A 24049-nucleotide genomic window follows, 5' to 3' on the forward strand; every position below is an offset into this window, starting at 1 on the left:
ATGAGGTTCAAATTCCCTCTCATGGCCATTGGCCTGGAGGTTGCCATGATTGTCTTATTTGGATTATTTGTTCAGTATGAAACGGATCAGAATATTCGCCAGCCACCCAGCAGCTCCAATTCAACAGATGTGAACAGATTCTTTGAATTATACCCTCGTGAGTAGGCAATCTACTTCTTATACATTTTAAATTCTTCAGGTTCTCAGAATGTGAAATTTTTGAATACTGTAGCCACTTGAGCTCCACATTGGAGCCCCTTATAGAATTATGTGATAGTTGTAAGTACTAAGGGTATTATAAGTCTATGCTGTGGCATCTGGTCTCTGTAATTACAGTGTTTGGATAGAATATGTGTCTATTAAAATATCAGAACAAGAAGCTCCAAGTTAAAATAATTGATAAACTTTTTGTGTTGCCTACCTGTGGCTAAATGACCTTATTTTTCCTTTGAATTATTCATTAGTTCTGCAATGAATTATTCATCACTTCCCACCAAAAAAATAAAATAAAAAGGAACTTTGGAGGAGAGAGAGTAGAAACAAATTGGAGTATTTAGAAGAGCAGCCAGGATTTCATGTGGGGTCCCTCAGATATAAGTAGTCATTTAGGGTCATATAGGATGAAAATAGAGCTTTAATTGAAATGAATGCGCTCATGGTTTTATAATATCCTGAAAGGAAGGAAGTTTGTTTCTTTGAGATGAAAATTGTGAACACCTAACATTTTAAAAGCAGAATCCTTCCCTGAAAATGGTGACAGAGGAAAGAATGAATTTAATCTCAAGTTTGGAAGAGAAAGCTATGAAATAATTAATATGACAATTACTACCATACAGACACTGATGGCCTTTGACAAAGCAGGCCTGTTTGATACCTCAGTAACCATGAAAGGCAGTAGCAATATATTTCTCTTATCTAGATTGTTTATTTTTTAAATGAGGTTCAAACAATTTTAAACAGTTAAAATTATTTAAAATGGTAGCAATGCCTATTGTAGTTTTACAAAAAATGTGTAAGCTTTTAAGAAACAATTTGACATTTGTTTCCTCATTTATATACATTTTGGGGAGTATTCTCATGTAGAAATGATCTAAAGCTATATGACTCAGCTGAAATGCACAATTGCAAGTTAAGAGTTAGAACCATAAGTTGGAGAGTCAAACTCCAAGTCTAGTTCTATGTACATTACATAGATGTCCAAGAAGGTTCTTGATTAAATAATTTAATAATTTTCAAGCTAGAAAATAAACACAAATCAGAAGTCTGTTAAAATCTATATGCTTTTGTACATTTCACTTATTCATCTAATAAATGTTTTTATTTCATACCAAGCATGTGCTGCAGCAAACTTATTCAAAGATAAAAGGAATATGATCTCTTTATTCTAAAACTCTGCTATCTGGTCCACATGTAAACAAAATATAAGAGATAAAATGCCAAACTATGATCTAAGATGAGTGTTATTGAAATAAGGTTATTTTGAGAGCCTCATAATTTGCATAATTCAAGTTGAATTCTCTAAGTTCCAGTGTCAAAATTTCCTAGGTAAAACAAATTTGAGGGGAAAAAGCAAGTTGGAGAGAATTACTAAACATGTTCATTTTGTCAGTTGCTTAGCAATCATATCACCCTTATACTCTCCTTGTAAGAAACATGAAAATTAATTCCTTTCATGATTTATTAAGAAAATATTAAGCTCCCAATTCTTGTAAAACAATCTTCAGAGCTCTCGGCTCTAGGAAGTGAAGAAAACAAAACAGACAAAGTAGGCAACATTCATGCCCTTATGAAGTTTATATTCCAGGAAGACCGACTACAAACATACAAACATATATGTATATTAATATTTATAAAAATACTTATTTTAATTTATATATGTACACATAGATACGCTCACATTAAATTGTAATAAAATGCCACAGCAATAAATGAAGCGATATTAATGAAATAGATACATCTGGACAAGGAAGGATGTCTTTTCAGCCTTTTACAACCAGGGTAATGTGAAAGAAATAAGTCTTAATAGGCCAAGCTACAATTGCTTGCATTTAATTAACTTCTATCATATGCATCTAGAATGATACCAATCCTGTACTGTCCTTGAGAGAATGATAAAAGTCACTTAAATTGCCTTATTGTTCTGTGGTTTAAATGAGAAATCTGGTTGAGACCGGCAGTTAATGTATAGTCTAGATCAGCGATTTTCAACGGGTGTGCCACTGCACACTGGTGTACCACAATAATTTTTAAAGTATGCAATACCTGACCTCATTTTCCTTTAGATTGTTAAATTTTAAAAGTGACAATAGTCAACAGAACAGGGTCTGTCAGGTGTAAATGCCCTGTCTTGAACCATAAATATATCAGTCATATAATAGAGTGCATCTTATTGATCATGATATGTAATAAGATTGCATCTGGTTCTTGGTACCAGAAATTCTTAAATACAATTATAGATACTTGATTTTTTTTAAAGTTACTTTGGATCAAAAGGATATGTAATTACTATTATTTTGTAAATCAATCAAAATTATACCTATTATATCTATTTTTTGTCACATTGGAAAAACATGTATGTTTTGGTGTGCCGCGGAATTTTAGTAATTAGTTATGTGTGATGAGATGAAAAGGGTTGAAAATCACTGGTCTAGATAGTACTTTCTGCTTTGAAGTGACAGTAAATAAAACTAAAATAAACAAGAGAGTAAGCCATATAGATATTGGGACAAGGACATTTTATGTGAAAGAAATAGCAAGTGAAAAGGCACTGGGGTATTTAATATATGTAGTGAGCAAGTGGAGAGAATTAAGTCAGAGGTGTGAGAGCGTGGGTGCTGCTTGAGCATTGTGGGCACTTTGTTTTTATTCTGAGTGAGTTGAGAAGCCACTGGAGGACTTTGAGAGGAAGAACTGATGTGACTTAAGTTTTAAAAGCTTTCTTCCGGCTGTTAAGTAGAGAAGAGATTGCAGGGGGTGACAGAGATGAGTAGAAAGACATATTAGGAAACCAGTCCAGTCACCCGGCAGAGAAATGTTAGCAGGCTTCACCAAGGTGTTAGCGGAGGAAGTACTGAGAAATGGTCAAATGCTAGCTATAAATGAAAGCGTAGCAGACAGGATTTTCTGATATATCAGCTGTGTCAAACATGGAAAAAAAAAGAGAGGAATCTAAATTATATCAAAGATAGGATTCCTTTTCACTCTTTAAAGGAAACATCAAATTACAGTTGCTAATAATAGTGATGATTAACAATCATTGTGTTGTCCTTGAAACCAACAAAAGTTCCTTACTTACAAACAGCTGCCCCCCCCTCCCCCCGCCACACACACACACACACACACACACACACCACCATGACGGTGACCTCTTCCCCACTTACAACGCAGTGAGGCCAGGATATGGACAGGGGGTGGGGGACAGGAGGGATACTTCAATCAGAGGCTGCTGGACATTAAGCAGAACACAAAGTGAAATTTTACATGGGAGGCATCTTCACTCCTTCAAAATGCTGTCCATCACCCAATCTATACTCAATTAAACATTCTCTCTTCTATGAAGTGGAAACAAGGCCTGAAACTATGGCTAATTCTAATCTTCCAGGTCAGCTATATTATTCCTGGTTAAAATATTGTGTAGAATAGCCCTAGGAACTACATGATTGTGGTTTTACATGTATATATTTTTCCTACATTTTAAACAATGGATTTGCATAAAACTTGTAGAACAGCATGTCATTGGAGAGAAGATTATTAAATATTAACTCATGAAAAAGCAATGTTCAAGTCAACACATGCTTTGGGGTGCCTCCTGGAGCCATACACTGTGCCAGGTGCAGGGATTCAAACAGAAGCTCACAGTGTATTTCAACAGTTCTCAATTGTAATGTGGTAGAACTTATGAGTTTTTCACAAATAAGGTATTTATATTTTAAACAAATTCAATCAGATCTCTCTCTCTCTCTCTCTCTCTCTCTCTCTCTCTCTCTCTCTCTCTCTCTCTCATTTCCTTACATACTGCTCTGCTTTTGTGAATAATAAAAAAGAAAGAATGATATTACTTACACAGGCCTGGGATTAGCACACATCCCAGGCACAACCATGGAATGTGTGGCACTCCTGAATGGCATGTTTCATATCGTGAATAACCCCAGAGATACGCATTTGAGAAATTAGCTCCACTGGATGTTTTTTGGCTGCCATGGCATCTAGCAAAGTGTTGGTCACTCTGTTGAGGCAAATAATTTGACAAGGAATAAAGCTTGACCATGACTGTCAGCTAATCCTTGCTAACACGTACACAGACTAGAGAAAAGTGAAGTTTAAGAAGAAAGCCCTTTGAGGACTGTTACATTTTATTAGAGATTCCACAAACACAGTGATGCCTATAAGACAATAAAACTATATTAATGATCTTTTGGTACTTCATTACATTAAAATTCACTGGTCTATCTTGTGCTTGGAAAGGATCTTTTACCTATGGGTGATCTTATAGCATTCTAGATTGTTCATAAGAAAAATATTAATTCATGGCTATGCTGATATACCAAACATTGACATATTTCCATCCATAATATTTTTTAAATATACTTATTAATGTCATCAATAATCCCCACAGGAAACCCTTGGGAAGTATTAAAAAGCGAATGAGTTTGTAGTGACAGACACAAACTTTCCAAAACTCTAAATGTTTAAAAATTCAGTCAGTATTCCTGGCAACAAATACTGTCATTTTTTTTCATTGACATGATAGCCTTATTTCATTAATTTTTCAGGAAACATCAATACATATCTGAAAAACCATAGTTTATGTCAGTCTTTGTTCTAAGTAAAAATGGAATTCCATGAAAAAAGGTGCTCATTTCATTTGTAACTCCAACAATAATAAAAGTGCCTTTTTTTTTCTGAGAAAACCATCATGTTTCAGTAGTGTGTAACTCCATTACATTGTGTGTAACTCCATTTCAGCATACAGATTCAGAGATAATATTAAAAAGACATGCATGAGAAAGTCAATAATTAAAATGAACAATTTTTACTTCTTCATCGAGGAATTATTAAGAAAAACTGGATTTTTTTTCCCTGCAAATGTGTGGTGGTAAAAAAATCCCATGATTACTTGTACAGTTTGGTGGCACTTCTTTTATTCATGCTAAAATGCTAGTAGTTTTACATGCCATCATGTTTCGCCCTCTGTGGAAATACCAATACACTGAAAAAGGCAAATAACATCTTAGAATTACATGCAATAATTTTAATCTATCAGACCCCCAATACCTGCAAATTACATTTTGATAACCATGTTAGATATAGGTAAATTGGAAAAGGGTGTACATAGCAATAGAAATTATTTTGTGAATTTTATACTAACAATGGATTAAATACAATGATTTATTTTTAAGTCTACACCTAAGAATTTGTTCCTATATTTATTCAGATATCATTCAGTTCATTTGTTACCAAAAAATTTATCAAATCTAGATGTATGTTTCAGGCAAAGGGTAACTCATTTGTGCAGTGAAAAAAATTCCTAGGAAATTTCTGCCATTTTAAATATTACCTAGAATTGTTACAGTGCCTGAATTAACATATTATATGTGGTTTATGGCTTTACAATAAGATACCAGCCTCCACTAGATCCCTGTGTATTGCCTTTGAATTGAATAGTTTTGTCTACTTAAAAAAAAAGCAAAAGGCACAAATAGAACCCAAATTTTGGTTTTTACATACCGTTTCCCACTCAGCAGCTCTTTGGAGAAACTGCTAGTTCCACGTCAGGGCAAAGAAAGCACAAGGTAAGCCAAGTGTATAAAGGCTAATGGGATGGGAATATGTTGAAAGAAAACAGTGTCCTGCTTGAAGGAGTGCCAACTAGAAATTAGGAATAAACAGGATATTAAAAATAATATTGGAGAATACATGGTCTGAAAGAATTAACCTAGAGATTACTTTTTTCTTGTTTTAAATATATATTTTTATTGATTTCAGAGAGGAAGGGAGAGGGAAAGAGAAATAGGAACATCAATGATGAGAGAGAATCATTGATTGGCTGCCTCCTGCATGCCTCTCACAGGGGATCAAGCCTGCAACATTGGCTGCCTCCTGCATGCCCCTCACAGGGGATCAAGCCTGCAACATGGGCATGTGCCCTGACCGGGAATCGAACCATAATCTCCTGGTTCATAGGTCAATGCTCGACTACTAAACCATGCCCCGGCAGGCCAGAGATTACATATTGATTAGAGGGCAAAAAGTTTATTCATAAGAAAGTGATCTCCCAAAACAATCTTAACCAACTGCTCAAACTTACCATCACAGTAATAGGATAAAAGAATTATGTGTCACCTGGTGTGATAAAATGGGAAGTACATAATACCACTAGTATCACATTCCTACCAAAATATTTTGTTGAATTCTAATTATAGTGAAACAATCAAACAAATGCAAACTGTGAGACATCCTATATAATAAAAGCCCAATATGTTAAGTGTCTGACCATTCATTCAGTTGTTCAACCAGTTGCTATGATGTGCACTGACCACCAGGGGACAGACACTCTGACCAGTAGGTTAGCTTCCTGCTGGGGTCCAGCCGATCGGGACTGGGTGAGAAGGGCCTGACACGCCCTGGAGCCCTCCCATGGCCCCTCTCAGCCTGGCCTGCAGGGATTGGGCTAAAACCAGCTCTCTGACATACCCCTAAGGGTCCCGGATTACAAGAGGGCACAGGCCAGGTAGAGGGACCCCACCGGTGCATGAATCCATGCACTGGGCTTCTAGTCTATATATATATAAGGCTAATATGCTAAGTGTCCATCCGGGTAATGATGTCACGTAGCAACACACAGCTTCCTCTGCCTAGCAACTAGCCTCCTTGCAGTTTCTTCAGCCCAGGAATATGACTTGCTTTATAGCCAGGTGGAAACATTTACCCTTTAACTAAATGTCTGTGAAGCGTTTTCCCATGCCTCATCTCATTTGATCTTCACAGAAGTCCTAGACTAGGAAGATAGGAGACTCAGTGGAATCCTATTTTCTTTTCATTAGCCGGAAAACAGATTTAGATAGCTTAGAAACTTGACCCAACTGAAAAGAAGTAAGAAATGGTGGACTTTGAAAATGACTTCAGGTTTTCTTACTGCGTAGAATATAGTCAAACACTACTGCAGTTAAATATTTTACCCTTTGTTCTCCCTGAGTGTTCTATAATAATAGTCTGTTCCATGTTGATATTTATTGCTGTGTTGCTGACAATTACCTGAAAGAGAAGTTGGGGTGCTTCCCTGGGCTGGAAAAAATTTAGCTACATCAGAAAGCAGGTCTAATTAAACAAGTTTATTCTATATATATATAAGGCTAAGTTGACTCATGCATGTGCGATACATATAGAGCTCTCACTGGTGCCAATCATATGCGTGTGTTTCAATCTGTCATTGTAGATTGTGAATTTGGTTGACACTTCTACTATAGAGAAAGGGCAAATAGTGATGTTAAAATATTTCTTCTAATTAATTTCCTTTCAATGTGCACGAATTTATGCACTGGGCCACTAGTACTACATAAAAGACAAAACTCCATGACCAATAAAAAGCATGTGAGAAAACTGATCTAAATTAAGAGTCTAAAGACACATGACAAAGAATATGAAATTTGAATGGATAATGGGTCAAAAAAATCCTATAAAAGGACAAGTTGGGACAGCTGGAGAAATTTAAATATAGATCCTATATTAGATAATATAATTGTATCAATATGGTATTTCTTGGATGTGAAGATAATATTGTGGTTATTTATGAGAATGTCCTTTTGCTTAAGAGATTCATGTTGCTTGTTTGGAGCAAAATGACTTTCAAATGGCTTATAAGAATACATACATGTAAACCTGAAGAAAATATTTACAATTGATAAATCTAGATGAATAGTATAGTGTTCATTATATTATTTTTCTAAATATTTGAAATATGTGAAATTAAAATATTTGGAAGGCGGAGTAGGAAAGATTTTATCCTCAGGATACTATTCTCTGAGAAAAGAGTTCAGAATACAATCCCAATGGCCCAAAGACTAAGAGCAAAAAGCTATGTGTATGCAAACACCTTGTTGACCCTCAACCACTGAAAAACAAAATATAACAAGAAAGTTAACAAATGCTTTACTGGAAAATGGGCTGGACAGTTTTAAACACTTGATCCAGAAAAACAATATTTCTGAATAAGAGTCCTATAGTCCCAATTAGATGAATTCTCAGTGGTCCATTTATTCACACATAACTGGCAGTGCTGGCTCAGTTGTCTATCTGAATAAATGGTAGGTGAGCAAATAATGGTAGGTGAGCATAGAGTAACAAAACAGGTAAATGCATAAACAAATGACATAAAATAAAAGGACATGCACAGTGTTACAGCAGGGTCTGGTAATACTGTGTAGAGTATTTGGTTGGCCCGGTAAAGGGGTGTTGGGTGTGGAATGGAGAGGATACCGAGGCAGTGGGCAAACACAGGAAATAGAGGAAAAGAAGGGTTCCATTTCATTTTGTCTGGCTGTCAGTGATGGCAGAGTTGGAATAATCAGTTGCATTTTAAACATGTTGAGTTATCAGGGCTTGTAAGATATCCTATTGCAAAACAAACGTGGAAATAAAGTAGAATAGGAATACCCGACATTGCCAAATTTATTTTGGAGGGTAAAATCACCCCTGATTGAGAATATCTGATGTAGTTACGTCTTGGAAATTCTTGAGACCTGTCAGAAGACTTCACAATTCAAACCACTAAGGAAATTCCTTTTTTCCTCTAAGAAGAAGATTCTTTATTCCTTTAATAGAAGTCTTGCACCAGAAAACTAAACTTGTGGCCCTATTCTTAGTCCCTACCCACAAAATCTTAGAGCAAAATGAAAGATAATACATTATCATAGTTATTTATAAACCTTTTAATCCATATATTTTATACAGAATCATTATCTGTCAAGAGCTTTCACAACTTTGTTAGCTCTCTTTAGCAACAAAATAGATGAGGTCTTAAGCCCCCTAGTAGCAGAAAGCAGTAACAAGAATTAGATCAGAGTGGGGGAAATATTGGAGAACAGTTAATATGAGAAATTCCTCCCTCCATAGAAAAGGTCTGGTTTTCCATCAAAGGGGCGTGGGGACAGAATCTGAAAAATTATTGCTACCAGTGTGAGCCATTACAAAATCATATAAAACAAATTTTTTCAATAGTTATTTACGGACTGCTTTAAAATCATGCCCTGGACTGTGTGGCTCAGTTGGCTGAGCATCATCTTGTGCACCAAAAGATTGCCGGTCTGATTCCTACTCAGGACACATGCCCCAGTCACAGGCTTGGTCCTCTGGTGGGGAGCATGCAGGAGGCAGCCAATCCATGTTCCGCTCTCACATAGATGCTTATCTCTCCCTCTCCCTCTCCCTTCCTTACTCTCCAGAAATCAATAAAAATATTTTTAAAATAAAAGAAAATCAGTAGATCACAGGAAGAACAAGAGCAGTCTAATTAAAAAAAAAGCAAAGGATATTCAGGAAAATAACTTTGTCTAATTAAAAAACAACAATGAAGTCGATAGAACTGTGTCCTTATTTTTGTTCTATCTCCATGGCTGTAAACAAATTGTGGAGCTGAAAGAGACTTTGGACTTCATGTAATCTAAACCTTCCTTTAAGGAGGAAAAGTTGTCCAAGAAAGACTTAGTAAAGCCAGAGAATAAGCCATGGATATTCACTAAGTTTGTTCTCCAACTTAGTTGATGATCTATATTAAATGTCTACATATATAAAATAAATGGTGGAAAAACAACTTGTAAAGAAAGGTGAATGTATATGGTCTCCCACATACTTCAAAAATCAAACAAGTTGATATTAAGTGACAGATGTCCAGCAGCAGGTAAAATCTACAGCATTCTCCTCTGTGACTTCCCTGGAAGCTGCTGACCAGGGACGATTCCCAGAGACCGATTGTTTCCTTTCTCACCCTCCTCATCCTGTCTCTCTAAGGAGGGGGATCCAAGGAACAATGACATGGCCAAAGTCTCAATGTGTGCGTAGGGTCGAAAGCATGAGTGACACTAAAGTGTGCCTGAATCATGAAAGACTGGTCTGGTTTTCTCAGTCTCTTTATGTGAACATTTGCTGCACTCATACAAAACAGACTAGCTGCTAGACCAGCAAAGGACCCTAGTGACTTAATCTGTGATGTCTATTCTGTTATTTGCAATAGAGTAATACTTGATATTAAGTTCCCAGGCCTCCAGGGGCCCCTTTTAAATGGGAACCTTTGGAAAGCCAGGCTCTTCCTCCACATCTGGGTATGATCAACACCACAGGTTAGTTTATTGGACTTAATTGGGCAACGTTTCAAATAAATATGGTATACAAGTTGTGTAGGAGAGAAAGTCAGGAAAGTTCTGTGGAGTTGGGGGTTGGAAGTGAAGTCCATAGGGAAGATGCTGCAGATTGGGTTTCTCAAGAAATAAATTCAAAGACAGATGATAGCCTGAAAGAGGTTTATTAGGAAATGCCTTAAGGATCCACACCTGTAGCAGAAGGGTTTGGGCAGAGAGAGGTGCGACTTCAACTGACCCCACAGGAAACTCTGAGACTAGGATTAGCTAACAGTAGGTGTACAGGTGGTCCTTTCCTGAGGCAGGCGATGCTCATGTGAATTAGTCATTGGACACAGGCTACCCTAGATTAGGACTGTGACATTGACAAGGCAAGAGCATTTCCCAAGAGAATTGAGAGCTTAGGGCTATCATCTAGCAGCACTTCCTACGGCGAGGGGAAAAGGAAGGAATAAATCTTTCAGTTCTAAGTGGGGGGATCTGCCCAGTGCATCAGAGCCTCTCCTGCAGGAGACAGACCCCAGGGGTATGGTCTCCCACCCTAAGCTCACCGTGGGCTAAGCCTGATGGGAGAACAGAGGTAGAGAGAGGCAAGAGGTAGTAGCATGTTTCTGAGTGCCGGCGAGGCCAAGACTCTGCCTTGGTTACCCTTACACCCCACAGTGCTCCATGCATGGAGGAGTTGGTGTCATCAGGCCTGAATTGAAATCCTGTCTACACCATTTGGGTAAATTAATTGGATCCGAATGTCAGGTTCCTCTGAGATATAGCTTCTAGGCATGTCCTCCCTCGTGCCTATTTGCACTTAAACATCTGTCCACAGTAGTTAATATTAATTCAACACTTACATGTTTAATTTAGCTCTGGTTTTATATTTGTTCCCAGTTTGGTCTTAATTTGCTTTGTCTATCTATTGGGTTGAACCATAAGAAATTGCCAATAGTCGAACTTTCATTGGTAAATTCAATGCAAACATGTCAATTTCATATGGTTCTACCAAATATATGTCTCACCGACTAAGCTGTAAATTTCTGGAGGAAAGGGGCTGTGTTTTGACAATCTCACATTTAGTCATGTGTTTCATTTATATAGTGCATTACTGATACTCCCTCCCACAGAGGGTTATCCCACTCAGACTCACTCTGTGAAACAGGATCTTTTCAGTATTGCAGATGAGAATACTGACGCTCACAGAAAATAAATGATTTGCCCAAGGTCACACAATCATGTGATAGAATTTGGGAACCTGAGCCTACATCTCCAGATACCAAGTCCAGAATTTGCTCCCCAAAAAGATACAGCCTTCCTTCTATCAGTTTAGAAATTGCTAACAAACATATTCTCTCATTTGACATGAATAGTGATTTGGTAAGATTTCCAGGGCTGATACTATTATTTATACCATTTGACATAGGGAGACTGTAGCTCATTCATTTAATCATTATTGCCTTTTTTATTATATGCAGGCATTTATACCAAACTCTGGGGAGTAATGCGTGAATATGTCCTAATCTCTTCAATAAGGAAACTCGTTATATAGTGCAGAAAGATACCTCATTGACCACCTATTACAGTGTGATGCACGCTAAATAAATGCCAATACAACGTGATTGATGCTAAAGCTGAAGTATATACAGAAAGCTGCGTGAGAGACATGAGGGAATATTAATTTTCCCTTGTAGTATTGGGAAAACCTATAAGAGGGGGTGATGCTTGCACTGTGCTTTGTAAAGATTTCTTCAGGGGAAAGGTAAAGGGAAAATCTTCATGGAGAGGATGAAGAACACACTGTGATACTACACAATGTTCCAAGAAAAGGCTCAAACACTGAATAACTTGCCCATGGCCTCCTGGTTGTCATTGGAACCCAGCCTTTGGCTGCCCAGTTAATGCTCTCCCTTTACAGTGTCTTGCACAAAGGCTGTCGCATTAAATAAATGGGATATACTATGACATAACACTTTGTTTGTGCTCCCCTAATGCAGATTTACCCCCTTTGCTTTTTTTGCAGTGTTCCAAGATGTGCATGTTATGATATTTGTTGGATTTGGCTTCCTCATGACTTTCCTGAAGAAATATGGCTTCAGTAGTGTGGGCATCAACCTACTGATTGCTGCTCTGGGCCTCCAATGGGGCACTCTTGTACAGGGGATCCTGCACAGCCATGGACAGAAAATCCACATTGGAATAAAAAAGTAAGCATTTCTTCCTTTTCAAACATTGTGTTTTCAGAGCAATAGTTTCTCTGCTTAGTCTCTTGACAGCCAGTCTCAGCTAGCAGGAAAATTGTCTGCTTTACCCAATAGAAGGTTGTTGGGATCCAAGGAGGCAAAGCTATGTCTTGCTCTACTAAGCTGGATCACACATGAATGTCTATGTCTTCTCTGGTCTGACTTTAAGGGCATAAAATTATTATTCTGTTAATCTCAGCTACAGGGAACACAAATCTACCATTGGTCATTTTCCTAGGGTTATTTTTGAAATGCAAACACTCTAGAAAATAGGTCATTTATCAGATCAACAAAAATAAAGTAAAACCCTAAATGAGATAAAGAACAGGTAGGTTAAAATAAAGGAAATGTTAGAGCGACTAAGGAGTGTACAGTGAATGGAAGAGAGGAGGGGTTAGGAAGTGGGAGGGGCCAAAAGCAGGCCTGGGACAAGTGACTGATGGGGACTGGCGTGGAGAAGCGCCTTGCACTCTGGGTAAGGTGATGCTATAGTTTATTACCACTCACAGTTTTATTTGGGATTTGCATTATTCTTTAATGTATTCTTTCTCTTCCCCTTAGCATGATAAATGCAGATTTCAGTACAGCCACAGTTCTGATTTCTTTTGGAGCTGTCCTGGGGAAAATAAGTCCACTCCAAATGCTGATCATGACAATCATAGAAATTGCTGTCTTTGCTGGTAATGAACATCTGGTTGCTGAGATACTTATGGTACGTGTTAGAGGATTTATACTTACCCAACTTTGGACGTGGTTTGTGGTCACAACACATAATGGATGCCCACTCTATGCAGGGACAGACCCTGGCAAGAGTAATAACAGTTCTCGTTTATTTGAGTGCCTACTGTGAACCAGGAGTTTTATAGACATTATCTCATTTTTTCATCACGATGCTATAAGGTAGGTGTTATTTATGTTAATATTTACACAAGAAGAAAAACAAAAAATCATGAGCACAGATACTAAATGACTTGCTGGATGGAATCTGGATTCAAACCCAGATTTTTCTAACTCCAAAACTCTTCTTATTACATTATATTTCATATCAATGATAAATGATCAATTTCTATTTCTTTCTCAACTACTAGGTGAATAGTCTTTCCTAAGTCTTCTGTTAAGGTCTAGGTCAAATTTCTTCTTCTTCATAAAAATATCATTTAGTAGCCCAAGAATTATAAATAGAATATTTCTGGGCACTCTCCAACAGGCTGTGTATGCTTCTGTTGGACATTTAATTTAACAGCAATTATTTTGACAACTTTTTAGGTGTCATGAGTTGGTGCTTCAGTGACAAGCAAAATAGTTAAGGTCCGTGTCATTATAGAATTTACAATATAATTGGGAGACAGACATCAAACAAATAAGCATACATTCCCTGACTCACTCATAGGCATGTGCATATGTGTGCATGTGTGCATGCAAACACACACACATATGACTATAAATTATAATACATAGGATGAAAAAATAAGTAGAGGGGGTTATGAGAGAATGTAACTGAAAGACCTCATTTAGACTGGGGAGACCAGGAAAGGCTTTCTGAGGAAATGACAGTTAAGCTGGACCTGAATGGCACATAGGAGTTTACTGAGGAGGAAAATCTTAAGTAAATTAATATAGTATCATATTCCTGTCTTCATAAGGACAGAACAATGCCTCGGGTTTGGTACTCTGAACTTTCCCTCTAGGGGCAGGAAATACAGAAAACTGGATTAAATCTATACAGTATGCTAAAAGGGACCTAAAATATATTCCAATGAATCTTGGACCTCTGGCTGGTTTTCATGTCATCATATAGCAAAGTGAAAAACATGGGAAAGACCCAGGCTTTTTATTTTTTTATTTTATTTATTTTTTATTTTTTAAATATATTTTATTGATTTTTTTACAGAGAGGAATTGAGAGGGATAGAGAGTTAGAAACATCAATGAGAGAGAAACATCAATCAGCTGCCTCCTGCACACCCCCACTGGGGATGTGCCCGCAACCCAGGTACATGCCCTTGACCAGAATCAAACCTGGGACCTCTCAGACCGCAGGCAGACGCTCTATCCACTGAGCCAAACCGGTTTCGGCGACCCAGGCTTTTTAAAAAAATACCTATTTTTATTTATTTCAGAGAGAAAAAGGGAGAAGGAGAGAGAGAAACATCAATAATGAGAGAGAATCATCGATCGGCTGCCTTCTGCATGCCCCCTGCACACCCCCTCACTGGGGATCAAGCCTGCAACCTGGGGATGTGCCCTGACTGGGAATTCAACCCAGACCTCCTGGTTCATGGATTAGTGCTCAACCACTGAGCCACACTGGTCAGGCTACCTAGGCTTTACGAAGCTTCACATCTTTAAATTGCAATTAAGTGAATTTTATCTGTCATGTCACGTAAATGCAAAAATTATGTTTGTTTTGTATCACATGCAAGCATAATATTTCACGGAGACTCACCCTAACCTGGAAACATAACCTAAACTATATCGAGTGCCCACTTAGGACCATAGCACGTTATGAACATGGTCTCATTTATGTAGCTGGTTAATGTTTTCCCATTTAACAGAACCTGAGATTCAGAGAAGTATGGTAATTTGTCTCAAGTCACATCACAAGGAAGTATCTGACCTAGGATTAAAAGTCAGTTTTATGTGGCTCCAAAGCCTTTGTAGTTTTTCTATTTAACTGTCTTGCTTTATCCCTCTTTCTCTGACAAATTCTTTCTCTCTTGATCTACTTTTTTTTATTATTATTGCTAAGCCAATAAAGCAGTCCTTTCATTGACTTTCCTCCTGTAGTGAGATTCAGTTTCACCTTTTGCATGAATGTTTTGCCCCTTCAGGCCACTGATATTGGAGCATCAATGACGATTCATGCCTTTGGGGCCTACTTTGGCTTGGCTGTAGCAGGCGTATTATATCGACCAGGCTTGAGACGGGGACATGACAATGAGGAGTCAGTGTACCACTCGGACTTGTTTGCAATGATTGGTGAGTAGGGATGAACTTGCTTGGTTCTTGTCTATTTGGTCAGGTTCGAGGGAAGGTTAACTCCAGCACAGCTGTGAAGATCTTCAAGAAGGAACATCTTCTGAATACTACTTTTGTTTATGCTGGCTCTCCTCCTAACTCTTAGATAACTAAGTCTAAAAGTAGAGACATTATCAGACTCCAAGGCAAATTGGAGTCTCCAAGGCCTCCCCTAGATTGTCTTTCATATTAAGAACTAATATCTCTTTTTGTGGTTTACTTCAGGGACTCTTTTCTTATGGATATTTTGGCCCAGCTTTAATTCGGCCATTGCTGAAGCTGGAGACAAACAATACAGGGCCGTGGTAAACACATACTTCTCTCTTGCTGCCTGCGTGCTCACAGCCTATGCATTCTCCAGCCTCGTTGAGCACCGAGGCAAGCTCGATATGGTGAGTGTCATGAACCCTTGTGGGGAGGGAAAACGTTTTCTTCTTTTCCCTCTTAGCTCTTCTGGCTGGCCTGAGAATTAAATTGACACGAGATAGATTAACAGGAGAAAACAACTAGGCTTAATTATGTATGTACACATGGGGATCCATACGACTATGTGATCTGAGGACAAATGGGACAGCTAAGTCTTATATGTCATTTTGAACTAAGGGGAAAAGTGCATAGTGGTTTGAACTTCAAAGGGGAAGAAAGCAATTCACGTGGAGACGGAGAAGCAAATGTTTGCTAAACAAATGTTTATTGGACCACCTTTAAGAATAGGACACAGAAAAGACTGAGCAAAAGGGCCTTGCTAGGCTTCTCCCTATCTATCACCCCTAGTTCATGATGAAAGTATAGTTATCAATGATCATAGTTTCCTTCCTGGACCAGATTCTCTATCTAAATTCTTTCGGGAAGATTCAAGGTTCTTCTTGAGCCTTTTATTTCTTAAAACGAGCCAACTTAAAATAAACAATATCCCAAGGAAAAGCACATGGTGGAGTGGCAAAGGCTCCCCTTTACCCCATGGAAGTTTCACTCGGTGACGCGAATGGTTTGGTCATTTCTGCGTCTCTGCTAAGCTGCCAGAACTGATCTCAACACTGCAGACCTTGAAGAACATTTTGAAGAGAACAGTGTTCATTCCTTTCTTCATCAAATTGGTACTCTGGAAAATTAAAGTGTTACCAAGAAACTTACAGTCTAGGAGCAAATATAATCGTACAAAAATAAAAGATTTGAGGCATTTTTCTCTACTACTAAAGCTAACTGTTAATAAAGCTATCTCCAAGTTCTTAGAAAATCTAAAACAGGACATGACAAGAGAAGCAAAAGAGAGTGGAGAAAGAAAGTTGTTTCTCTTTTCCTAACTGCAAATATTCCTCTCAAAGAAGTAACAATTCAATGCAATGTGGGATCCTGAGTAAAATTCTGAAAAAGAAAAAGGACATTAGTGGGAAAACTAGTGGAGTTCAAATAAGGTCTTTAAGAGTATTATAGCAATGCTAATTTTCTAGTGCTATGATTATGTATGATATTAACATCTGGAGAAACCGGGTGAGGGATATATGGAAATTCTCTGCAGTATTTTTGCAACTTTTAAATAGTCTAAAATTATTTCAAAATAAAACATTTTTGCCCTGGCCCATGTGGCTCAGTTGGCCAGCGCCATCCAAAAGGTTGCTAGTTCAATTCCTGGACAAGGCACATGCCTAGGTTGCAGACTAAATCTCTGGTAGGGGACATGCAGGAGGGAGCCAATTGATGTTCCACTCTCACATAGATATTTCTCTTTCTCTCTTCCTCCTGTTTCCTCTCTCTCTAAAAATCAATAAAAATATTTTAAAAAGTAAATAAATAAAACTTGTTTTCAATGCCCCAAGTTGGTTCTTTGTCTTTGTTGCCTGTGAGCTAGAGAAATGGCAGTGAAGGAGTGGTCCTCAGAACAGTCACTCTTCTTTTCCAGCTGGAGGGAGGAAAACAATATTGTCCCTTTATCAAGCATAGCTAAGGATGTATTTCAATGCTCTACAAATTGCTTCATGAAGGAAAATTGGGGGGAAATTATGCGCAAGTGGTTCTCTTTTTTAAAATATGTTTTTATTGATTTCAGAGAGGAAAGAAGAGGGAGAGATAGAAACGTCAATGATGAGAGAGAATCATCAATCGGCTGCCTCCTGCACGCCCCCTGCTGGGGATCAAGCCCACAAACTGGGCATGTGCCCTGACGGGGAATGGAACTTGACCTCCTGGTTTATGGGTCAATGCTCAAACACTAACCCACACTGGCCGGGCTGGTTCTCTTTCAAAAGTACTGCTGACCTTCCTCCTTGGCCAGGCAGCAAGAATAAGATTTTCCTGAGGAATTCTGGTAAACAGAAATTGGAGACTCTCCTCCATCCTCAAATGTCCTCTGTACAATGACACTTGTGAAAGCTGTCGTCTTTCATGTGGAATGCGTGCCTTTTAAGGTCTCTCTATTCCCTCTTTGAATACTGGAATAGCAGAGACTCAGAAAGCACACAACAGCCACAGGCCTCTGTTGGCTCATGACAACCACGAATGTGTCCCAAACAGCACCAGCAGGCAAATCCTGGAGAGAATAATTGCTTTTCTTACTCCCCACCCTTCCACTACAAATTCTTTTATTTCCGCAGTCCCTCCCCACTCTGGTCTCTGATCACTCCTACACTCCCAAGAAACCCTGGCAAGAAAGATATCATGTCAACTGCTTGGAAGAAAGGCTTTCTGCAATTATAAAAAAACACTCATTTTAAAAATAATTACTAGTCTTTTCAACTGAATATTGTGCCCTGGGGACCATGAGTCCTCGATTCATTCAGTCCTGAACTTTGCCTGTTCAGTTCACTTCACTCATGTTTCCGGCTCCCTATAGGTACACATTCAGAATGCAACCCTGGCTGGAGGCGTTGCTGTGGGCACTTGTGCGGACATGGCGATCCACCCATACATTTCTATGATCATCGGGAGCATCGCAGGAATGGTCTCCGTACTTGGATTTAAGTTTCTGACTGTAAGTATGACAGATGCTGAGTGAAACTTTGATTCTGCGCCATCATCTTCTCACATCCCACCAGCAGAGAAAAGCTATGAAAATTGCTTTCATAAGCACCTTTCCTTGTTGCGAGTCATTTGCCTTCCTGTCAGAGGTCCCATTCACATCTTAGTGTCCAGTGTTTATACTCTTTCCTGACTTATTTTGGGTAGCAGGGAAGAATCCAATATTGGTTATTTATCACTTGGTATGATTGAATGTCAAGTACTGTGTTACTTTACAAAATACCATTAATTTTTTTAAATTTATATTCTTTATTGTTTAAAGTATTACATAAGTCTCCTCTTTCCCCATTGACCTTTCCCTGGCCACCCCCACCCCCCAGCACGTATCCTCACCACTCCCCTCCCTGTCTATGTGTCCATTGGTTATGCTCATATGCATGCATGCAAGTCCTTTTGTTGATCTCTTGTCCTCTCACCACCGTCCCCCCCCCCCGCCCCCCACCTTCCCTCATAGGTTGGACAGTCTGTTCGATGCTTCTATGACCCTGGTTCTATTTTGGTTGATGATGTTTGTTTTGTATAATTAAGAACTCTGTGCTTTTTAAAGGGGGATTTAGGATAAGATCAGTAAGTAAGAAGGAGTAGGAGTTCAAATCACTTGCCTTCAAATCCATCCACCAAACACTAAAAGGAACAGTTCTGTCACCAATGTTTTCAGATTCTTTGACTTGAGTAGGTTTTAGATCTGGATGGAGGAGTGGACTGTAAGTGGGTTTTAGATCTGGATGGAGAAATGGACTGTAGATAAAATGTTTCCCGCATGATCTTTTATTTCAATTATAGAGTCCTATATATCTAATGAAATAAGCTTTACTCTGTTTTACCATTTCAGCCAGTTTTAGCTACTAAACTGAGGATCCACGATACATGTGGGGTCCATAACCTGCATGGCTTACCTGGTGTGGTCGGAGGCCTCGCAGGCATTGTGGCAGTGGCCTTGGGAGCATCTGACATGTGAGTGAAACGATGGGTTTTCCTGCCTCCCCTCCCACCATCCAATGTTTTCTCACACTCTGTGAAATCCAGTGATGAGAAAGCCTGTTCTTTAGCAGTCCAAAGCTGTAAGTATTGTCCTTACTGCAGAGAATAGAATTTATTGGCAGATGTGTCTTAATATTATTAATGTTTTGGTTTTGTTTTGTGGTGTATTTCTTTGTGTGTAAATTAACAGTGCTAATTTAAATTTATATACCATAGACATTGTCTTCTAGTTGATAGGACAATTTGATCATCACCATCAGATTACAGTAGGCTTACTCTTTTACTTGATCCCAGCAAAATGGGGCATATAGGACATAAGTGATGAGCTCAGCAGTCGTTTCCATCCAACTCACAAATAAGAATGAGTTAGCATAACATGGGAAGCAGTTGGATCTGGAGAAGCAGGAACACTGGCGTGAGGCTCCAACTTGTCTACTAACTCGTTATGTGGCCTCTGACAAGTTACTCAACCTGTATCCTCTTCTGGCTCTGTATCCTCTTCTGTAAAATGAGAGAATTGTACTATTTGTTCTCCAAAATCCTAGCAGACTTAGATTCTTCCCAAAGGGGGCTTAGGTGTTTAAATAAAGAAAATGCCTCAAGATTACTACTAGCTAGAGTTGCATAATTTGAAAAAAAAAAAAAAAAACCTCTTCAATTTTAACAGATTAAAATTTAACCCTGTTGAGACCAGTAATAATAAATATTTGAAAAACTTGCTATTTCACATTTCCTACCGGATAAAAAGTTTCCTTCTTCCATTTGTATATTTGACTGAGTTTTCTGTATGTTTTATTTTTTTACCCCTTTTACAAATTTGGAAGACATCTCCAAAAACATATGCTAGTACATATTATTTCAGTTCTCTCCAGCACCCAACAGGCTGTTAAGACCAAAACTAAAGTGTTTCATGCTTTAAATCAAGCATGATAAAAGCATGTATCAATGAACCCAACTCCTATGGTTATAGTGTATAAACACTGCAAACACTCTAAAGAGGTGCCTCATGGTTAAGAATAGAGGAATTATTGAGCATCATTCCTAGACCAGTTCCACAGATGCAGTAAAACAGTCTGTCTATCTGGCTTTTGAGCTGGGTCTGACTGGGTGGCCACATTTGGGGTAGGTTTCAAGGTTGAGAGTCTAGTCCTTGGGTCTAGGTTTAGCAACAACTTCTCAATTTACTCAAGAGGAGTTGTGGTAGGGCGGAAAATTATGGAAGGCCCATTCAGGTAGGTAAAATTCACATGTCCTATGCACCAGTTAAAATAGTCCAAGAACCAAGACTATTAACCCACATTGTGTCTCTTCAGAATATACTAAAATGCAAATCTGGTTTCTTGGTAAGCGTAGGACAATGAGAAGTTAATAATGCTGTTAATTTCTTTTTAAACAATTGTTTTCCAAGTCTATTTTTATCATGGAACACTTTTCATCAAATATATCTTTTAATACCTTGTAAAAGATCTTGGCAAATTCTGGTAAAATTAATAGTAAACTTACAATAAAAGAAAATCAAACAAATAAATATATATTAAATGTTAACTATCATTAGCAATCAAAGAAATGCAAATGGAAATGTTACCAATTCTTCAATTATTAAATTGACAAGATTAAGTGAATAACAATACAGAATGGTAGCTAGCTAAAGTAGAGAAATGGGGACATAAATTTTGAATTAGCCCATGTGTAGTTTATTACCTTTTATCAATAATCTCATTTCTAGATAGGTTTCATTTTAGAGAAATTATTGGCAAGTTCACAATGTTCATAAGAGGATGTATTCTCACAGCATTTAAAAAAATATATAAAACACTGAAAGCAATCCGAATATCCCACCTATAGTTGGATAATTATAGGAAATTTGTACAGTGTAATACTCTATAGCAACTAAAATTATGATCCAGATTGACGTTTACTGACATAAAAAAGACATTGAGATCTAATAGGAACATTAGTATTATAATATGATTGCATTTTATAAAACTACATGTTTTATATTTTATACTGGTAAAATTTGAGAAAAATTAGTTTCCCTTATTTTTTAATTAGTGTTTTTTAAAAGTATTTTTACAATGATCATGTGTTATTTCTATAATTTTTATATAGTAGAGATTTTAAACCCTTTAAATAAAAAGAAATAAATAAAAAGACATCTGAATTTAGTGCATCTTTCCCTTGAATGATGAAGATGAAACACCAACACACTCTCATTTTCCAATTGTTTGCTTTCATATTATCACTCCTTCAATCTTTCAAAAACTGTTTAGTGATTGCCTGCTAAGAGAGAGGAATGTGCTAAGGAGATTCCTACATTCCTAGTACATTTGTCATTCATGTAACAACAACCTATGCATTCCAATAGATTACTATTACAATCTTTAATTTCCAAAGTTGACGTGTTTTTTTTACACATTTCATTTTAAGGTAACTACTTCTAAAATGACATATAGATATATACTTTAGTGTCTTCAATGACACTACAAAGTTTTTTCTACAATATTTGCTAAAATGAGCTTTTTGGACCTTACTGACTTTTTAATTTCATTATAATTGTTGCTATTGGGATGGAGTGAGGGGAGATAGAAGCTCATATTTGTTACATTACTCCATCCTCAGTGCCTAGAAGAGAAACTGGCATGAGAAGCTCAATAAACACTTGTTGAATGAATCAGATCACGTATCAAAACCCGATACCAAGTTTTTCAGAGAAAGAGAGAGAGAGAGAGAGAGAGAGAGAGAGAGAGAGAGAGATAACTCATGGACATGGAAAACAATGTGGTGACTGCAGGCTGGAGAGGTATAGGTGGAAAAAGTCATAGAGGGGATAAATGGTGATGGAAAAGCTAAAATAAAATATAAAAAATAAAATCAATAATCATAATAACAGAAAGCAAGATTTTTTTTTTCTTCCTAGGTCTACCCCAGTCATGCAAGCAGCTGCTCTGGGTTCTTCCATCGGAACAGCCATTGTTGGAGGGCTGATCGCAGGTCAGCATAAAAATAAACACTTCCCCGTAGCTCATGCTCTCAGCATGATAGATTATTCATAAACATATTGATTGGTAAATTTGAAAATGTACTAAACTTCTGACAACAATCATGTAAGTGCAAGTGGATGCTTTTATAACAGTAATTATTTTAATGTAGGTAAGTTTTCCTCATCAGCATCAGTGTTATAACGTGACTTATTTTCTCCCCACCTTCACAGGTTTAATTCTAAAGTTACCTATCTGGGGACAGCCATCTGACCAGAACTGCTACGATGATTCTGTCTTCTGGGAGGTACTGTGCACTGTTCTAAATAAGGATGTAAATGATGACTCCACTAGTGAGTTTTGCTCACCTCAAGCCTAGATGTGTGTGTGTATTTGTGTGATGAAATGAAATGAAATCCCTTTGTATAGAGAGAAACTAAGGCAATGTGTGCAGACAGATAAAATCAGAAGTTATGTCATTTTCCAAAGCAGATATTAGATGAAGAAAAGACTGAAGCAAGTGTCCTTTCATTCCTCTGAGAATTATTTTAAAATCTACTCATTAAAATAATAGGGACCCTGGGCTTGAAATTTCATACCATACAGAAAAATAGGCAAAAGCTGGGGGAACATAAAATGTTGGAGAATCTCAGTGAGTTCACAATAAGAGGTTCTATGAATAACAAAATATCAGCCTCTTTCTATCCCCCAGTTTCTACCTCTTTATTCCATTGTAAATAATTTTCTCCCAAATTATTTCCTGCAAAGCTTAAGAGTGAGAGACGTTTGGGTGTGTTCAGCAAGATTTCCAAGGAGAACAGGCTTGGGAAAAGGGAATGTAGTTAGGGTGCGTGTGGTAAATATTTTTGTTCTTTTCTTTTTTCCCCCAACAATTTTTATAACCAATTCTTTCTAAGCATGGAAAATGGTTACAGAAAATACCTTTGTTTCAGTAGTAATCTCTGACAGGCCCAGTAAAGAAGCTATAAATTGTCCTAACCTTGTTTTCTCTCAAGGTCCCTAGGTGGAGAGAACATGACCATCATTTCCATGAACATAACGGCCACAACCACTTGGAACCTGAACTCTAAGTTTCATTCCTCTGCCTCCGCTTCCTTTCCCTTCATCTAGAATCAAGTTTAAATAGACAAAAAGCATCCAACGAAAATATGGACCAGAATGGAACATCCTGACCTGCAATTGTTCAGTGTAAAAATGTCTTAGCATAATGTTGTGTTTTCTCTTGATATTCACTGATTGTTTAGTTGAGGGCATATGACTCATAAAGCAGATGGTCAAGCCTGGCCAGTGTGGTCAGTGGTTGAGCATCAACCCAGGAACCAAGAGGTCACTGGTTCAATTCCTGGTCAGGGCACATGCCCAGGTTGCTGGCTCGATCCCCAGTAGGGGATGTGCAGGAGACAGCTAGTCAATGATTCTCTCTCATCAATATTTCTATCTCTCTCTCCCTCTCT

General features: G+C 37.9%; 1 protein-coding gene across 1 annotated transcript; it reads left to right on the plus strand.

Annotated features, from left to right (window-relative positions):
* Positions 1-23673, plus strand: RHAG (Rh associated glycoprotein; the record flags this gene model as incomplete). Its single annotated transcript, XM_079781581.1, has 10 exons — positions 1-157; positions 12364-12547; positions 13145-13295; positions 15414-15561; positions 15826-15992; positions 18431-18568; positions 19448-19569; positions 22514-22587; positions 22808-22881; positions 23591-23673. 10 exons carry the CDS (start codon positions 1-3, stop codon positions 23663-23665), a joined length of 1290 nt encoding a protein of 429 aa, XP_079637707.1. The 3' UTR covers positions 23666-23673.
* Between the last annotated feature and the right edge of the window lie 376 nt (positions 23674-24049).

Source organism: Cnephaeus nilssonii (assembly GCF_951640355.1).
Source record: "Cnephaeus nilssonii genome assembly, chromosome: 9".
In the NCBI taxonomy this organism is placed as follows: Eukaryota; Metazoa; Chordata; class Mammalia; order Chiroptera; family Vespertilionidae; genus Cnephaeus; species Cnephaeus nilssonii.